This window comes from Lepus europaeus, chromosome 6 (assembly GCF_033115175.1).
Source record: "Lepus europaeus isolate LE1 chromosome 6, mLepTim1.pri, whole genome shotgun sequence".
NCBI classification, from domain to species: Eukaryota; Metazoa; Chordata; class Mammalia; order Lagomorpha; family Leporidae; genus Lepus; species Lepus europaeus.
In genome coordinates this window covers 11,697,307-11,715,071 of record NC_084832.1, presented here as the reverse complement: position 1 = coordinate 11,715,071, position 17,765 = coordinate 11,697,307, and the positions used below count along the sequence as shown (strand labels likewise).

Genomic DNA, 17,765 nt, shown 5'->3' with positions numbered 1-17,765 from the left:
AAAAAACTAGCGTATCTGATTGTATTGAATAAGTTTTTCTTACATGATTTCCCCTTAAAATTCCATTATTATTATTTCTTAGAGACAGTGGTGATGAATAAAGATTCCTGTTCTGTGTTTTCATTTCTTGTGGCCTAAACCTCTGTATTTTCCATTGTATCTCTCTTGTGTTATTCGATGTAGACAGTTGTTCCATTAGGGATTATACTGAGTCATAGACAAACGATCATTTTGATGAAAAATGCATTTTTTGCTCTGCTTCAGACAAAATCATATTAACATTCAATGAAAATGAGATACTTGGTTCACACTGTGGGTTGAATATTCAGGAAGTCATAGGTAAAATGTCCATACCAAAGGGAAATAAACAAGATAAACCAGTAAAAACAGTAAGAAGACATGGTTTTAAGTTTTTGTCCAGTTTTATAAGCTCTTAAGCTCTCTGGATTTCAGCATTCATAATAAAAGATGAGGACATTCACTTTTTTCTAATAATGCCAGCCATGTAAGTGAGATAGCACATTGCCTGCAATTTGAAGCACTCAGGGGAGACGTGCTATAGAACCTGAGTTATCGCTACACTACAGGAACTGCAGCTCCACAGGAAAATGAATTCATCTGAGCACTGGGGGCCGGGGTACGTGACGGCACATGTGTGCTGTGAGCCCCTCTCCTGCATCTGGTCTGGGACCAGCTCAGCTGCTCCTACTCTCCAGCTTCTTCCTCTTGACTCTGCTAATTGGTTTATTGTTCTGAAGACTCTGAATTTAGGGCCTGCGCTCCTAAAAACCCTTTTATGTTGTTTTCAAGCAATAGATGCCCTTACATCTCTGCAGTCTTGTGCCTGCTATTTCTTTCGCATGGACTATTTTCTCCCACTTTCCTTACAGAACTCTGCTTGGTGTTGACACATCTGCCAGGAGACCTGTCCCTAATCTGAATTAGGCACATCTTCCTTGGACAACCTGTGTTTCCTCAACCCTGGTGCTCAGCACCTGCACAAGAGCTTTCTAATGACTTGTGTCTTTCCTCCATGACAAAATCATAATTGAGGACAGCACTGAGTGGCCGAGTGGCCTCCCATGAGACATATACACACTTCAGGTGACAACATGGACAAACAATGCAAATGTTAACCCGGTCTCCTTAACAGGCTGAAGCGGATGGTGGGTGGTACTTCTCATCCCTTGCTACTCTTTTCCTATGTTCTCTACCCCGTGGACTCAGCCATATGAGCCAGCACAAGCGGTTCTTCCCATTTCTGATGAGTTCTACTACTGGGGAAGATGAAGAGGAGAGGTGCCAAGTGACACTGGATTTTCTATTGCAAACACAATAATAAAAAACACTTGGCTCCAGATGAAGTGTGTGCTCCTTTTTAAAGATGAAAATGGGCCAATTAACTAAACTCTATACAACTTATTTATGATATACACCCCCATAGATGAGTGCATCTTTGAACAAGGCAATTTATACATTGTGCTATTAGAGTTTGCCATAGAAGATTCTTATTCCATTACAAAGATACACTGCATTTCAAAGCAATTTTAGACTTATGTAAGAGTTACAAAGATAGTAGAGTTCTTGAACACCCTTGACCCAGATTTTTCTTGTGGTGACATCTAACACAACCAGAGACCATTTAGCAACACTAAGAAATTAACCTTGGTTAAATACTTTTAACTAAAGTGCAGAAATTATTTGGAAGACTAGAGTTACTGCATGAAAGCCCTTTTTCTTTTCCAGGATCTCATCCACGATGCCACATTGTACTTCATTGCCGCATCCTTTTTTATTTACATGGTGGGAGTGTGTGTGGGAGGGGTGGTCAAGGAAGGAGGGAGAGAGACTCCTGTCTGCTGGTTCACTCCCCAAATGTTCACAATGGCAAAGGCTGGGCCAGGAACTTTTTGCCACACATTTTTATGCTCCTCTTTGCTGTACAATTTCTCAAATTTCCCTTGTTTTAATGACCTTAACTCATAAATTAGGCACAATTAGTAATAATAAAATACAACAATTTTAATGTACTATTCTAAAAGTTATGTGACTGTGGTTTCTCTAATTATCTCAAAATACTTTATCATATTTTTTCAAAGGAAGCATCTTACAGCTTTTCTTTGGCATATCCAAGTTGCCAACGCCTCTACTCTTGCACTTAGGGGGGTCATAATTAAGTAAAGTAATGGATCCTTGAACACAAACACTACAATACCAAGACAATATATTTGATGACTAATGAGTGTGTAGCTCATACAGTGTGGATACACTGAACAAAGGGATGATTCAGGTCCTGGTTAAGAGGAGTGGAATGGTCTGAGTGTTCATCATGGTACTCAGAACTCTTTATTTCTGGAATTTTCTATCTTCTATTTTTAGACCATAATTGGCTGCAGATAACTAAAACCAAAAACAAGGAAAGTGAAACTACAAATAAAGGGAGACTACTGTACTGGTGTTTCTGGCCTCACTCAGTTGAAAGAGCTAGGAAATGTATGTATGAATATAAACCCACGTACATGCCACATATCTATTCTTGGTTTTGTATATATTTACCTACGTATGTATGTATTTGTGTATCTTACATAATCATAGAACCATACCTATGTATTTATATGTGTACCTAGCTTAAAATAAGGTGAGTTCATGCCAACACTCCTACTCCAAGGACCTCATTGGAGCATCTCCTTCTGCTTAGTTGTAGCTTCTATTTGTGACAGTATGAAACTGGTTTTCATTATTTATGGTAAGTTTCCTTATTTGTTGCACCTTGGTACCTACAAGGTATCTTCAAAAAGTTAATGGAAAATGTCTATTATGAAAAAAACATGCATAGATTATAAAATTCTCGCATTAAATAAAATTTTAATTCCATTTTCCACAAACTTTTTGAAGTGCTTTTGGGTAATGTATCAGTAATGGTGTTGACCATAACATAAATAGGACACTTTAAATTAGAGATATAGTAAGATACACACTCTGCATTGAGATCATGGACCCCAACAGTGCTCTGTCCCCTTCAGTAATTCCTTTTCTGGCAAGAATCATGCATGTCCAAGTATGATTCCTAAGCATGCTGTGGTTGACTGTAAAATTGTTAAATTTTGTGTACTTTGATAGTAGAGTTTATTGGATGCACTGTGAAAATTTCCATTTATCAACATGTTTTATGCAAAACAACATGGACATAGGGATAACATCAAACATGGAGCCTGTATTTGTTTCTCATTTCCTTAAACAATCTAAGTAACTCTTTTGTTAGTATCAGAGCACAAAATATTCAATAATCATGTGGCTGGGCGTAAGAATGCCAGGGATTCACATCTCCTACTGCACCTCACACTGAGCAAGTGCACCAAGTAGAACCTACGGAAAGGACAGCAGCAAAACCATTAATGCTCCATGACTGGAAAGCTGGATTATGAACAAAGAAAAATGACTAGTCACTATTATTAGGTAAACTCTAAAATTTTTGGTTAACTTTATTACAAAGTAGTCCAGTGCAGTTCAGTCAGGAAAAGAAGGTAGGATCCCACAAAGCCAACACATTTAATGGTGATCCTTCTCTGTTAGTCTTGATCTATTTAAGCCAAAGGCTTCCTAAGAGAAAGGGAATGTTGTCTTCCACGGGCCATTCTCCTACATCCCTCTCTGGTTGCAGCATCTCTATGTGTGGTCTCTGTCTCAGCATCTCTCTGGCTCCCATCATCCTCTTTCATCTGTCATGGGAGCCACTGACAGACCCCTTTGCACTGCCCTAGGCAAAGGGTGGGGTCCTTAACGTATTAATCTCAGATTTTTCTTGACAGCCCCTGAAAACTAAGAAGGCATGCTCTGGTTGGCTTTCATCTTCAGATTTCTGAAGGCCGCACTTGGACATGTTTACGCTGCTCCCATCCTCACCATTCTTCAGAAGGAAGATGTCACCTTCTTCTAGCAATTATACAACCTTGTTCTAATCCAGTGGCTTGGAAAAGCATATCCACCACTCAGTAAGAAAGATCAAGCAGGCTGCACAAAGAGCCCAACAGGGATCGAGGCAGAGACAGTGTCGCCAACGTGTTCATGTTAGTGTTTAGGTCTGCACAGGTGAAAATCACTTTTCTATTCCTTCATCATTCCTTAACGTAGCTATGAAATTGTCTTTTTGTGATTCAGCAACTGTCAGATGCTGCATAAAACAAACCCAACTGCCGCACTTGTTTTCTTAGAATCATAAACTGATTTCCCATTGTCTGTCGTAAGAGCTGGGGGAAAAAGAGTGATGAGGTCACTCCTCACGATCACCGTTGCTGCTTTTAATAGGACAGTGCAGTAAGTTCGCTACTCTTAATATTTTTATTCTCATGACTATAGGAAGTAAAATGAAAGAGCCTCCTGGTGGCTGAGCCGTGGGCTGTGCTTGGTAGAGTTGAAGTTTGATTTTCTCTCCTGGCTCGGGCACATTTTCCCTAGAACCTCACTTTGATTTTGTTCACTTGAAGAGTTATCTTGCAGAGCACTGAGCAAGAAATAATAAAAGTAAGAGGGAACTTCAAAAAGATCATGGCAATTCATATTATTCAAAAGCTACACATGGATTTCCAATTTTCTTGTACCAAAATAAACTCACCTTGTAATTCCATTTGTACGCAACCTTTGTGATGTTCTCTAGTGATTCTGAACTAGCACAATTCAATACAATACAACCCACAACTCAACAAACTAAACATGCATAGTCATAGGTGTACAGTTTCTTGTTTATTCAATGATGAGAAAGACTTAAGCTAACATCAAAAGATTCCCTAACACCCAGTGCATGAGGCAAAGTGTTAGTTTTCTAAAACAAAATTCTCTAAAATGATCTGGTTCATCTCAGTCCTACACAGAGGGGAAATTTGGAAGGACACAAAGAAACCCTTTCCCTAAAAGCTTCCTATTAACAAAAGTTACCATCATGGGATTTCTCTGACTAGCCACAGAGGAAAATGACTCCAAGTGCTGAGAGAGCTGCTCCAGGTTGCTTGAGGCTGGTCTGGCATTCTAGGAGGGCACTCCTGGTTCCTGTGGTTCCCAGTTCTCAGCTGTGTGACTTCTCAGGTTCCCAAAGGAATCATTTCTTCTTTATGACAGAGAACAGGTTTTGTCTCCTCTTCCAGAGAGCAGAGCTCCAGAACTATACTGGCTTCTTAGAGCTGCCCCAACAAAGCAAACATTGGGTGGCTTAAAAGAAGAGTAACCTAGTGTCCCATAGTTCTGGGGACTCATCTAAGATCCAAATGTCAGCAGAGTAGGTCCCTTGTGAAGTTCTGAGCTGGGGAAGAGGTCTATGCCCCAGGTCTCTCCTGGTGACACAAGTGGTCCTTGCTGCTCCTTATACATGCATCACCCCAGTCTCTCCATCACCACATGGCATCTCCCTCTGGGTCTGTGTTTCTTCTCACAAGGACACTAGTCATGATATTGGATCTGGGCCTGCTCTGATGAGCTCATCTTTAGATTATGACTGCAAAGACCCCATTTCAAATTAAGTCACATTCACAGGTACTGGGAATTAGGGCTTCAGAATATCGTTTTAAGATATACAGTTCAACTCCTATCAGGAAGATATTTATTCTAACCTCTATCTCTTCTGATGGGATTTCCTGAATATCCAACTTTTACCTATTTGAATCCAAAAATCCAATTGGCTATTTCCTTTTTTTTTCCTTTTTTGCATTGACTTCCAGGTTGTTTTGATGCTGCTAATTGATTTTCCCAAATTCTGAGCCTCTGCTGTGACCTCTTTGTTCAAATCTTGATCTTTCACTCTTAGATACTTCATTTCTTTAAACCAATCCTACTGTTGCTCGTGACATTAAGAGCTTATTATAAAAAATAAGTCTAACATGGATGGAGCTATTTCAGAAGTAGATCAAGTGCCATAAAAGATGTTCTTTGTAGACTTGTATTATGGAAAGTTATGAGCAGTGGTGCAAGGGTCACCAAAAAGCTCACAGAAACTCAGATTATAAAAAAAGCAATGTGTAGATTTCAAAACAGTTTGCACCAACAGAAACTTGCCTTTGAATTCCATTTCCATGAACTTTTCCTAGTACCCTCAAAAGTAAATTGACAACCAAAGAATCCTCTCTGTTCAAAAGATTCAGAGTGGCTTCAAGTGGAGTTGGGCAGCATCCACAGATCTGAGTAAAACGCAGAGGTTCCCAACCACCAGTCATTAATGACTTCTATGTTCTTCAGGATATTGATTCTCTACCTCCTGGGCAGCACAGCCTTTCCTGAAGCAGCAGGAATCCTAGCTCTCTGCTGCCTCCAGCTGTATGAGCTGCTACCTGTTGACCTCAACGTGCTGTACAAATAGCATTCTTTATGCATACCACAGCCACAAAAGGTTGGAGAGCACTGTGGTAAAGGATGTTAACATACCTAAGGAAATGAAGAATCCGGCAGTAACTAGGTATGTTGTCTGGAAATTTGTAAGTCTGCAAGGAAAGGCTGGCAAATCGTCTTTCCCTCCTTCCCTGTCATTCACTCTTCATCCGCTGCAAATCAGTTCTGCACCATCAAAGCCCCCACGCCTGCCCTTGCTGCCATCACCAGCCACCTCCTTAATGCTAATACGGTGATGACTGTAAGCATTTAAAACATGTGGTAAAAAGGCACATGACATATAATTGAGCATCTTAGCCATTTTTAAGTGCGCAGTTTAGCAGTGTTAGCAGTAATCACATTTTGGTTTGAAAAGATATACAGAATTTTTCATCTTGCAAAGCCAAAACTCTGAACCTATTGACTAACTCCCTTTGTTCCTTCTCCCTAGTCCCTGTACTCACCTCCCCACTTCTGTGTGTAGATTTTGATAACTTTAGATACCTAAGTGGAATATACAGTATTTGCCTTTTTGTGCCTTGTTATTTCACTTATTATGATGAACTCAAGGTACATTCATGATTTAGCTTAGGTCAGAATTTCTATCCTTTTTCTGGCTGAATAATATTCCGTTGTGTGAAGATATATTAGTTTATTCACCAACTGATGGGCAATTTGGATTGCTTCTACCTTTTGGCCACATGAATAAAGCTGTAATAACAACGAGTATGCAAATACCTCTTTGAAATATTCTAATTTCAATTCTTTTGAATATATACCCAGAAGTCTATCATATCATATGGTAATTTCATTGTATACTTTTTAACAAACTGCTATATTGTTTTCCATAGTGGTAGTACCATTTAACATTCTCACCATTATTGAACAAATGTCCCAATTTCTTCACATCATTGACAAACCTTTTATTTAACTTTTTAAAAATATTGGCTGCTCTAATAGGGATCAAATGATATCTCATTGTGGTTTTGATTTGCATTTCTCCATCTCCAATGGTTAGTGACATTGACCATCTATTTTATTATTTGATAACATTATTTGATAACAAATATTGATATATTTGATTATTTGATGGTCTTTTGTACATCATCTTTGTAGAAATGTCTATTCAAGTCCTTTGACTATTTTTAAAACTTTTTTTTTTTGCAGTTGAGCTCTCTATATAAGGGAGCTCTTGGTATATTCTTGATATCAACTGCTTATTATGATTTACAATTATTTTTTGCAATTCCATGGTTGGCTTTTCATGGTACAGATTATTTTCCTCTAATGAACGAAAGTTTTTAAGTCTAACTCACTCCCATATATTTGCTTTTGTTGTCTGTGCTTTTGGTGTCATAAGGTTTATATAATCTACTTTGTGTTAATTTTTGATTATGGTGTAAGGTAAGGATCCAACTTCAACATTCTGCATATGGACACCCAGTGCATTATCCTTTCCCCATTGTGTGTCCTTGACCCCTCATGGAAGAGCATTTGGCCGTGTATGTAAGGGTGTATGTGTGTGCCTTCAACTCTTTATTTTTTTAAAGATATATTTATTTGAAATGCAGAGTTACGGAGAGAGAAGGAGAGATGGAGAGATCTTCCATCTGCTGGACCACTCCTAGTTCACTCCCAAAATTACAGCAATGGTAGGGCTGGACAACACCAAAACCTGGAGTCTAAAACTCCATCTTGGTCTCCCATCTGGGTGGCAGGAGCCCTAGTACTTGGGCCATCTTCTACTGCTTTGTCAGGCACATTAGCAAGAAGCTAGATTGGAAGTGGAGCACCCAGGACTTGAATTGGTGCCCATACGGGATGCTGGCATTGCAAGCAGTGGCTTAAGCTGCTGTGCAACAATGCCGGCCCCAGCCTCAATTCTGTTCCACACGTCTGTCTTTATGTCAGTGCCATATTATTTTGTTACTACTGCTTTGCAATGTTCTAAAGCCGGGAACTGTGAGGCCTCCAATTTTTTTTTTTTTTGTTTTGTTTTGTTTTTGGTCAAAACTGTTTTGATAATTTGTTATACCTTGTGATTCCATATAAATTTAAATTTTTTTCTATATCTCTAAAAGATGCCACTGGGATTTTACTGGGAGTTTTAATGGATCTGTAGTAGTTTGTAATGGATCTGGGTAGTTTGGACATTTTAACAATATTAAAGTTTCCAATCCATGAACACTGGACGTCTTTCCATTTAACGGAGACTTCTTTAATTTTTCTCATCAATGTTTTCTGGTTTTTGGTTTAGATGTCTTTTGCTTCATTGGTTAAGTTTATTTCTGAATATTTTATTCTTTTTCATACTATTATAAATGGAATTGTTTTTCATGGTAACCATCTTGGACCTCCGTGAACTCTTTCCGGGTGATGATCATAATCTCCTCATGAAACACTTTCCGTTTTGGTTTTGATGGCAAACATTTGGCTCTGCTGTGACTTCTCAGTCACATCTTGAGGTCTTCCTCACCAGCTCAGACCATACATTTGTTGTCCCAAAGGGACCCGTTTTCCAGTGCTGACCTCAAGCTCTCCAAATGGTTTAAATTATCAACTGAACGTTGATTTTATTTTCCTTTACAATACTAATTTTAGTATTCCACTCAAGCTTTAAACTTTTTTTAATCTATCCATAGAAATTGTTTCATAGATGCAACCCAGTCATCTCATGGAAAATATGACCACAGCCATGCCTCAAAGGAAACAAAGTGCCCATTTCCTCTTTCTCCTGCATGCTCAGGGCACCTAGGAGAATTCAGAAACCCGGGTGATAGCCTTGTCTCCTGCCTTTCCTCACTTCCTCCATCCATCTAGTTACCAAATCCTCTCCTCTGCATTCTACTTCTCCGGAATATTCCGGAATCTTTGTTTCCTTAGTTCAGGCTGCCATCACCACTTGCCTCCAGGTGCCCTCCTCTTCACGGCACACAGAAGCAAGAATGAAGGTCTGATTATGTTGTGGCTTAAATGCTGGGTGTCACCCACAGCATTTTGTCTGTTTATTTTTACAGCTCACCATGTTCTCACCTGCTTGACATCTGAGGCACAGTGAACTAGTATCCAGAAAGACAGCACACTTTGTCTGTTGCTCGCTTGGTCTCAAGTGCTCCCCTTCAGGTCATCTTCCTCTAACTCCCTTCATGTAGATCAGCATCACTCAACCTCTAGATTTCAGTCTGTACTTGTGAGAAAATAGCACTGATTTTATAGTTTGCATTCAGTATGCTTCTTGGGTGCCTCTAAAACGTCTTACAATGATCATCCCTCAATCAAAAATGTTTGTCTATCACTTTCTCCCTGTGCCTCACAAGACAAGGGTAGGGACACTGTCCTGGTCACTACATGTCCCTTGCCCTCAACACAATTCCTGCAGTATCCAGATCTCAGGTTTAAAAAATGAGTTTGTTCAGTCTCTGAGTCAATGTCAACTGTAAAAAGGAAATCTCAGATGGTCTTCTATACCATTACATATTTGAAACACATTTCCCCTTTCTCCCCCATACTGATTCCTGGCTCACAAAGCTGTACTCTGATTATAATTTGGTTCCCTGCCTATACACTCACAAGGAGATAATACACTGATCTATCAATTAGATAAACTACTCATTTAATCTACTTTCTAGCTATGCTTCTTAATATGAATGAAGTAGCTGAATTTGAATGAAAGCTCCAGGTTGTATCAGTCAGGACTAGCCAGCAATTCAGAACCAATAGTATGTCTGTAAATATTTATTAGAAGGTCTTGTCTTTTATGGTATGGAGATCAAGGAGTCTTAAAAGCTTCCCTCTGCAAGCTGGACACCTAAGCCGGCCAGCACTGCAGGCTGAATACCTGAGAGCACGTGATCAGATGGTGTTATGTTTCAGTCTGGATATGGAAGCTTCCAAACAGAGAGCCCTGGGGGCAGGAGCTCCCATACCCAGCTCAAGCTATCAGGCAGAGTGGACTGAACCTTCTTTCATCCTTCTGTTCTATTTGGACCCTCAAAGGAGTTAATGCTCAGCTCCACTGGGGAAGGGGATCTGCCTTACTCAATGCAAATGCTATCCCCTTCCGCAAACACCCTGCAGACCCACACAGACACAATGTTTGACCGGCAGTGTGGCGTTCCCTTAGAGCAGTCTACATACACAGGGTGAGATTGAATAAAAACACTAAACCTAAGCTCATGAGTTGTCAGAAAAGGGATATAAGATTTTGCTGTTTTTATTTAAAAAAATTACTGTCAACCAGAGACAGAAGCTTCTGTATCCATCTATCCACCGCTGCACTGGACTCCATCAAAGACCACACTTCATCAAGTCTGAACTGGGATTCAAACGAGATTGGAGAGAAAGCCAGAGAAACGGTTTTTAATTTCACAGCTTTGACTTTAATCTAAAAAGACTATCTATACTTCTCTTTTCAACAATTCTTTCCCTGAGGCTTCTCTGTGGGTTTTTTTTCTTCCCCCCTCATCGTTTAATGAATTTTCTACTGCTTAAAAGAAAACCTTTCTATCTGTCTTACACTGAATTTGCAAAAATCATTAAAGCTGCAAGAATTCTTACATTCAAAGTTTACAAAGCACCATCTCCATTCCCCAGTATTATTCCTTCTCCACAGAGCTTCAAGACTTTCATCTCTTACCACTGTGCACAGGACCATTTTAGGTCAGGAGTTATTTTTTTTTAAGTCCATACCCACTGAATTGGCCTCTCAGCAGCTCACCACCATTGTGCATTCACAGACAATACCATGCATAAAGTCATTTAAAGATTTATATTTTCCAGGTCTTGTACTGGGTTTAGGGAATGCTTAAAGGAGAAGTCTGCATGGCCAAGTCCAAGAACCACACCACGCACAACCAGTCCCGAAAATGGCATAGAAATGGCATCAAGAAACCGCGATCACAAAGATACGAGTCTCTGAAAGGGGTGGACCCCAAGTTCCTGAGGAACATGCGTTTTGCCAAGAAGCACAAGAAGGGCCTGAAGAAGATGCAGGCCAACAACGCCAAGGCTATGGCTGCACGTGCTGAAGCTATCAAGGCCCTGGTCAAGCCTAAGGAAGTAAAGCCCACGATCCCGAAGGGTGCCAGCCGGAAGCTTGATCGACTTGCCTACATCGCCCACCCCAAGCTTGGAAGGTGTGCCCGTGCCCGCATTGCTAGGGGTCTCAGGCTGTCCCGGCCACAGACCAAGGCAAAGGCCAAGACTGAGCCCCAAATCAAGGGCAAGGTCAAGGCTCAAATCAAGAGCAAGGGCAAGGCCCAGGCTGAAACCAAGCCCAAGGCCCAGGCCCAAGCCAAGCCCAAGGCTCAGGCCCAAGCCAAGCCCAAGGCCCAGGCCCAAGCCAAACCCAAGGCCCAGGCCACACCTGCAGCCCCAGTTCCGGCTCAGGCTCCTCCCAAAGGTGCCCAGCCCCCTGCAAAGGCTCCCTAGTAACAGCCTATGCCTGCCAATGCAAGGGCAGAAGGACTGGTGTGACCCCTGGGCTGCTGTCTGCGTGGGGCTAGTGTCTTCCTGTGCTGTTTGTACAAATAAACCCAAGACAGGGGAAAAAAAAAAAAAAAGGAGAAGTCTGTGTTTTTTTTTTTTTTTTTTTGACAGGCAGAGTTAGAGAGAGAGATAGAAAGGTCTTCCTTTTTCCGTTGGTTCACCCCCCCCAAGTGGCAGCTATGGCTGGAGATATGCCAATCCGAAGCCAGGAACCAGGTGCTTCTTCCTTGTCTCCCATGCGGGTGCAGAGCCCAAGCACTTGGGCCATCCTCCACTGCACTCCCGGGCCACAGCAGAGAGCTGGACTGGAAGAGGAGCAACCGGGACAGAATCCGGCACCCCAACCGGAACTAGAACCTGGGGTTCCAGCGCCACAGGCAGAGGATTAGCCTAGCGAGCGGCGGCGCCGGCCAGAAGTCTGGTCTCTTGAACAGGCTATAGGGCAGCTGTCAGGAGATGGCCACTGCTGTATTGCTGCTCAGAATCAACAGTATCTTAACAGGAATTTTTATGGGGACCCCTGAATGGGGTGGCTTTTTGAATTATTCATTTTGAAGAGTGACAAAAGGAAAGCCACATTAGTGGTCAGCATAGCACACACTGGTGATATATGGGAGAAGATGTGGTGGGGATACACAGTGATGTTGAAATTCATCCCCTTTTATTTCCCCTGAGAGCCCTATCTTTAAAAAAGTCCTAATTTTTTGCACCAAAATGCTTTGAGGCAATGAGAAATTCACTGTTGTTTTTCTTCTTCTTAAAGGAAGGCCTATATGCAGGGACTTCAGAGCTTCAGAATTAAGGAAACAGCACTTCCATCCACAACTTGCAGACTGCTTGCTAGGAATATGAAGCCTGGCATTCTGCTTAGCACGTGTGTCCTTGTATTCTGTGAGTGCAAGACTCTCCTTAGCCCTCCCAGAGTGTTAGGATCCAGAGCGTCTCATGAAGACAGTGGCTGGAACCTATTGCCTAAACAAGGAGGGTACAGAGGAGAGTAGGAAGAGGTGCAAGTGCCCTGTCTCTACCAGAGGAGACCATGACTGGGGACACACAGCATCTTTGTCTTCATGGAACTTCAAATGACCCGAACGGCTCCTGTGACCTTTGACATTTGGCCTCTGGACCCAGTCATCTTCCTACCTCTGGATTTGCTCATATCCTTTCCCCTTCATCACATCCTGCTTCCAATAATGATTCTATTCCTTCCTTTTCTTTCTCTCCCTCTTACACTCTAATTTGGCCCCTCATCCTTTTAGGCTTCCTACCCTCACCTCACATTCGGGGCAGGCTGCTGGGGGCACTTCCTCCGGTAGGCATCAGCACTGCTTTCTCCTCCTCTGTGGCTTGTTTGCTGCGTTTTCAGAAGTAACCGGCTCTGGCTTCTACTGCTCTTGAAAAATGACTGTGGACCAAGTTTCAAATTTAACACCACTGTTTTTAGCACATGCAGAGTAAAGTGTATGGAAAGTCTCTGGATGCCTCATGGAAAGGCTAAAGTGTGGCCAGAGTACTATGCCTGTGTCTAAGAGGGACCAGTTCTCCCAGGGGCGCCTTGGGCAGCATTTGCTAGCACACAGAGAAGTCTTAACTCCAGGGACTCTAATCACACCATATGAGTTTTGAGGTGAAACAAAGAACTTTTTATTATTATTATTTTTGACAGGTAGGGTTAGACAGTGAGAGAGAGACAGGGAGAAAGGTTTTCCTTCTGTTGGTTTACCCCCAAATGGCCGCTACGGCTGGAACTATGCTGATCCGAAGCCAGGAGCCAGGTGCTCCCTCCTGGTCTCCCGTGTGGGTACAGGGCCCAAGCACTTGAGCCATCCTCCACTGCCTTCCCGGGCCACAGCAGAGAGCTGGACTGGAGGAGGAGAAACCAGGACAGAATCCAGTGCCCCAACTGGGACTAGAACCCAGGGTGCTGGCACCACAGGTGGAGGATTAGCCAAGTGAGCCGGGGTGCCAGCCAAGAACTTTTTTTGAATAGCTCTAATAACTGATTGGTTAAGACATCCCCACTTCTCAGAAAAAGGAACCTCACTCCAACAGTTTCTTGGTGACTACAAGGAGGCCTCTGCCATGTACAGCACTGTTATTTAGAAATAATTAGCAGTCTGCTGAGTGAGCATACACAACACACACAGCTCATGCTTGAAGTCAGTGCTGCTGTCACTTGATTCACTATGGTTTATAGGGTGAGAATCTGTGCTTTTGGTCTACATTGCCTGGATCTGAATTCTAGCCTTGACTTGGCTGTGTGGCCTTGTGCCAGTGATTTAAATTGTCTATTATAAGATGGATATCACAATAATTCTTGCACTGAATAGTTGTTCTGAGAACTAAGTTAAAGTATAAAGTACTTAGGATGCTAGTACACAAGATGTGGAGTAGGGAGGGAGCTTAATGCTCTAGTCTAGAAGAAGATAGTTTAAAAAAAAGTGGAGAGAGTGCAGTCTCAGGGAAGAGTTAGGGAGAAAATGGCAGAGAAAAATCTACCAAAATTAGAGGGACATGGTGGACCTACCTGGAGAGCGTGGACACCCACAACTCAGGACTCCAACAGCCTAGAGCCTACACACCAGTGTTGGACAGTAAGGTGAGACCAGACCGCAGCAGCCCATGCCACTGGCAATAAAGCTGCAGGAAGAGCCTAGAGGGAACCTCGCTTGGAGCTCCATGGAGGATAGTGTACCTGCCAAACTAGAGGAGAAAAAGAAGGACAGACATGTTTCTTTCTCTCTGATCATTTTACAGTGGCGTCCTGTAACAAGCCGATAGAGCAGGTGCCATTTTGGACATATGTAACAGCTGTGCCAGCTCGTGTCTGTGCCAAGCAACCAGCTGAGTGTAGACTCCTGACTCTAGTGGGGAGAACTAAGAGGGGGCTTGGAGCCTATGACTGTGTGAGGCTTCTGTGCCAGGACTATGAAAAATACTGAGGGTTTGTGGGAAGACTCATGGTGTGGCTGGGACTTTGGGCAGTCACAATGGGAGAGGCCACACGCTCAGGGCTTCCTGGTTACCTGGTGAGAGTCATTGCTGGGTCATCTGAATTTACACTGAGGACTGTACAGATCCTTTGTGTGGTCCTTGGGACAGAGTGGGAAAATATTATACCCACTGGGGCTAGCACTCAGGTACTGGTCTCCTTTGAGGGGAAGAGCTCAGATGAGAATAAAACTTCCCTTCTGATTTAAAGAAAAAAAAAAAGAGATGTTAAACACCTTGTCAAACCTGGGTGTGCCACTTTAGGCACACCATTAACTTTGGAGAATTGGACAGAGCACCTTGGCCACATCCACTACAAGCCTCTAGATAGCCACTGAAAGTAGATACTCCACTTATCTACAGAGTCATAGTACAAACATAAAAGTATCCACAGCAAAAAAAAAAAAAAAAAAAAAAAAGAAAGAAATCAAATGCCAAACAACAAACGCACCGATTCAAGAAACAAGAATAAGGAAGACAACGTGATGCCCTCAAAAGAACACAACACTTCAACACTTGATTGTGAAGATGATGAGATAGAAGAAACACAAGAAATGGGATTCAAAAAATTGATGATAAAATTACACAGATCTACAAAGAGATCAAGAAATTCCACAACAAAACAAACAACCCAGTTAACAGATGGGCTAAGGTCTTAAACAGACATTTTTCAAAAGAGGAAATCCAAATGGCCAACAGACACATGAAAAAATGTTTAGGATCACTAGTTGTCAGAGAAATGCAAATCAAAACCACAATGAGATTTCACCTCACCCCTATTAGAATGGCTTACATACAGAAATCAACAAACAATAAATGCTGGCAAGATCTGGGGAAAAAGTTACCCTAATTCACTGTTGGTGGGATCGTAGACTGTTAAAGCCACTCTGGAAGACAGTTTGGAAATACCTCAGAAATCTTAATATAGACCTACCATATGAGCCAGCCATCTCTCTCCTTGGAGTTTACCCAAGGGAAATTAAATTGGCAAATAAAAGAGCTATTTGTACCTTCAGATTTATTGTAGCTCAATTCACAAAGCTAAGACATGGAATCAACCTAAATGCCCATCAACTGAACTGGATAAAGACATTATGGGATATGCACTATATGGAATACTACACAGCAGCAAAAAGAAAATGAAATCCGGTTATTTGCAACAAAATGGAGGAATCTGGAAAACACCATACTTAGTGAAATAAGCAAGTCCCAAAGGGACAAATACTTTATGTTCTCCTTAATCTGTGAGAACTAATAGAGCACTTAAAATGAAATCTGTAGTAGTGAAATTGACACTTTGAAAAGGGGTGATTTGAGCTACCCTTGTCTTGACTGTTAAGTAACAGTTTCATTTTCTTTATCTTTTTTTTCTGCATACTCTTTGTTGAAGTCTTTATCCATAGAATTAATCATATGTGTATAAATTCAATTGAAAATAGATCTCTATAAAAAATAAGAGTAGGAATAAGAGAGGGAGGAGGAAGTTTATAACTGTAAAGCTGTATAGTTCTTCATACATTCCTATGGACTTACTTCTAAGGGTACAGTTTAGAAAATTATCATGGAACTCTAAATCCCATTAAGCTTGATGGCAAAAATGCCATCTTAATTGTTAAAGTGATCATATTAAGGGTTAAGGTGAGCATATAGATAGGATTAAGTGTTAAAGAGGTCATATAACAAGGATCAAGTGCCTGGCAATAACAATAGATAGATTTAAAAATGAGATTATGTCCAACATGAGAAGCAGACTCATAGAATGACAATCGCTTCCAATAACACTCTGACCTCAGAATCAGCCCTTAAGACTTCCTGTCTGCCTGAAAAGCCTGTGAGAGCATTTCAGGCATGGAAAACCAAGACACTGTGGCAAAAAATATTCTACATGAAGGATCTCTGTGAAAGAGATCCCAGTAGAAAAAGTGGTCCTCAAAGAAGGATGTATTTTTCTCTAAAGGGAGGAGAGAACTTCCACTTTGCTTATGGCCTTGTCCAAACACTGACAGAGTTTGTAGACTCAATAGACTCCCATAGCCCAGGCAGCTCATGTCAAGAGCCTTGGCTGTTCACTGGCATCATACATGAGTGTTAATTGTTAAATTAAATAGGAGTCACTGTGCACTAAACTCCCCATGCAGGATCTCTGTCCTCAATGAATTGTATTTAGAGTTAACTGTAAAACTAGTTCTTAGTTTCTTTCTTTTGTGTGTGTGTGCAAATTCTTAAAATCTTTATTTAGCATAGAGTTATTCTTCTGTTTACAAAGTTAATTGAAATTGAATCTTAATGGAGAATGTGACTGGCAATGGGAGAGGGAGAAGGGGTAAGAGTGTGGGTGGGAGGGCTGGTATGATGGGAAGAGTAAGTATATTCCTAAAGCCATACTTATGAAATTTGTATTCCTTAATAAATTAAAAAATAAATTTAAAAAGTGTATGCTAGTATAAACTCATCAAGAAAAATTATCTTATTCATCTTTGAATCCACAGAGTCTAGACAGTAGGTGGCATGTAATAAAATAAGGTATACTTGTTAATAAAAAAAAGGTATAAAGTGCCTTGCATGAGGAAGTATTCAACAGTATTACTGGTAGCCATAATACCCTATACACTTGTTGACAGAAATGAGTATAAGGCAAATAAATGTTTGATCTGAATGAAGACCGAATTTGGAATACTTAGAGCTTCTTAGAGCTTGAAATTTCAGGAAAACTAAATTCTTTTTCCCCCTTATATTTCCTCTATTCTATTCTCTATCTGGGAACAATAAAAATAGAGGATATGTATTTAAATCTTAAAGGTTGGATTGGTATATGGAAAGCAAATAAACAATTAATTCAGGTATCATTTTTAATGGAAGTTCATACACATGTATGTATGAAATTGCATGCAAATGTGTATGTGTTGGTGTGTGCATGTTCTGAGAACTAGGTAAAT

General features: G+C 41.2%; 2 protein-coding genes across 3 annotated transcripts in view; one reads left to right on the top strand and one right to left on the bottom strand.

Moving 5' to 3' along the window:
- The window catches only part of NALCN (sodium leak channel, non-selective), a 375,909-nt gene that overhangs the window by 95,213 nt on the left and 262,931 nt on the right, over positions 1-17,765 (bottom strand). The gene's annotated exons all lie outside the window — the stretch shown is intronic.
- LOC133762252 (large ribosomal subunit protein eL29-like) lies at positions 11,173-11,876 on the top strand. Its single transcript, XM_062195264.1, has 2 exons — positions 11,173-11,541; positions 11,662-11,876. Exons 1-2 carry the CDS (start codon positions 11,173-11,175, stop codon positions 11,779-11,781), a joined length of 489 nt encoding a protein of 162 aa, XP_062051248.1. The 3' UTR covers positions 11,782-11,876.

What these genes read in the sequence shown, in the direction of transcription:
- LOC133762252 (XM_062195264.1), top strand. Translation starts at nt 11,173, where the DNA reads ATGGCCAAGTCCAAGAACCACACCACGCACAACCAGTCCCGAAAATGG. An exon ending in TGTCCCGGCCACAGACCAAG is followed by an intron (nt 11,542 to 11,661) that starts GCAAAGGCCAAG and finishes CCCAAGGCTCAG; the next exon opens with GCCCAAGCCAAGCCCAAGGC.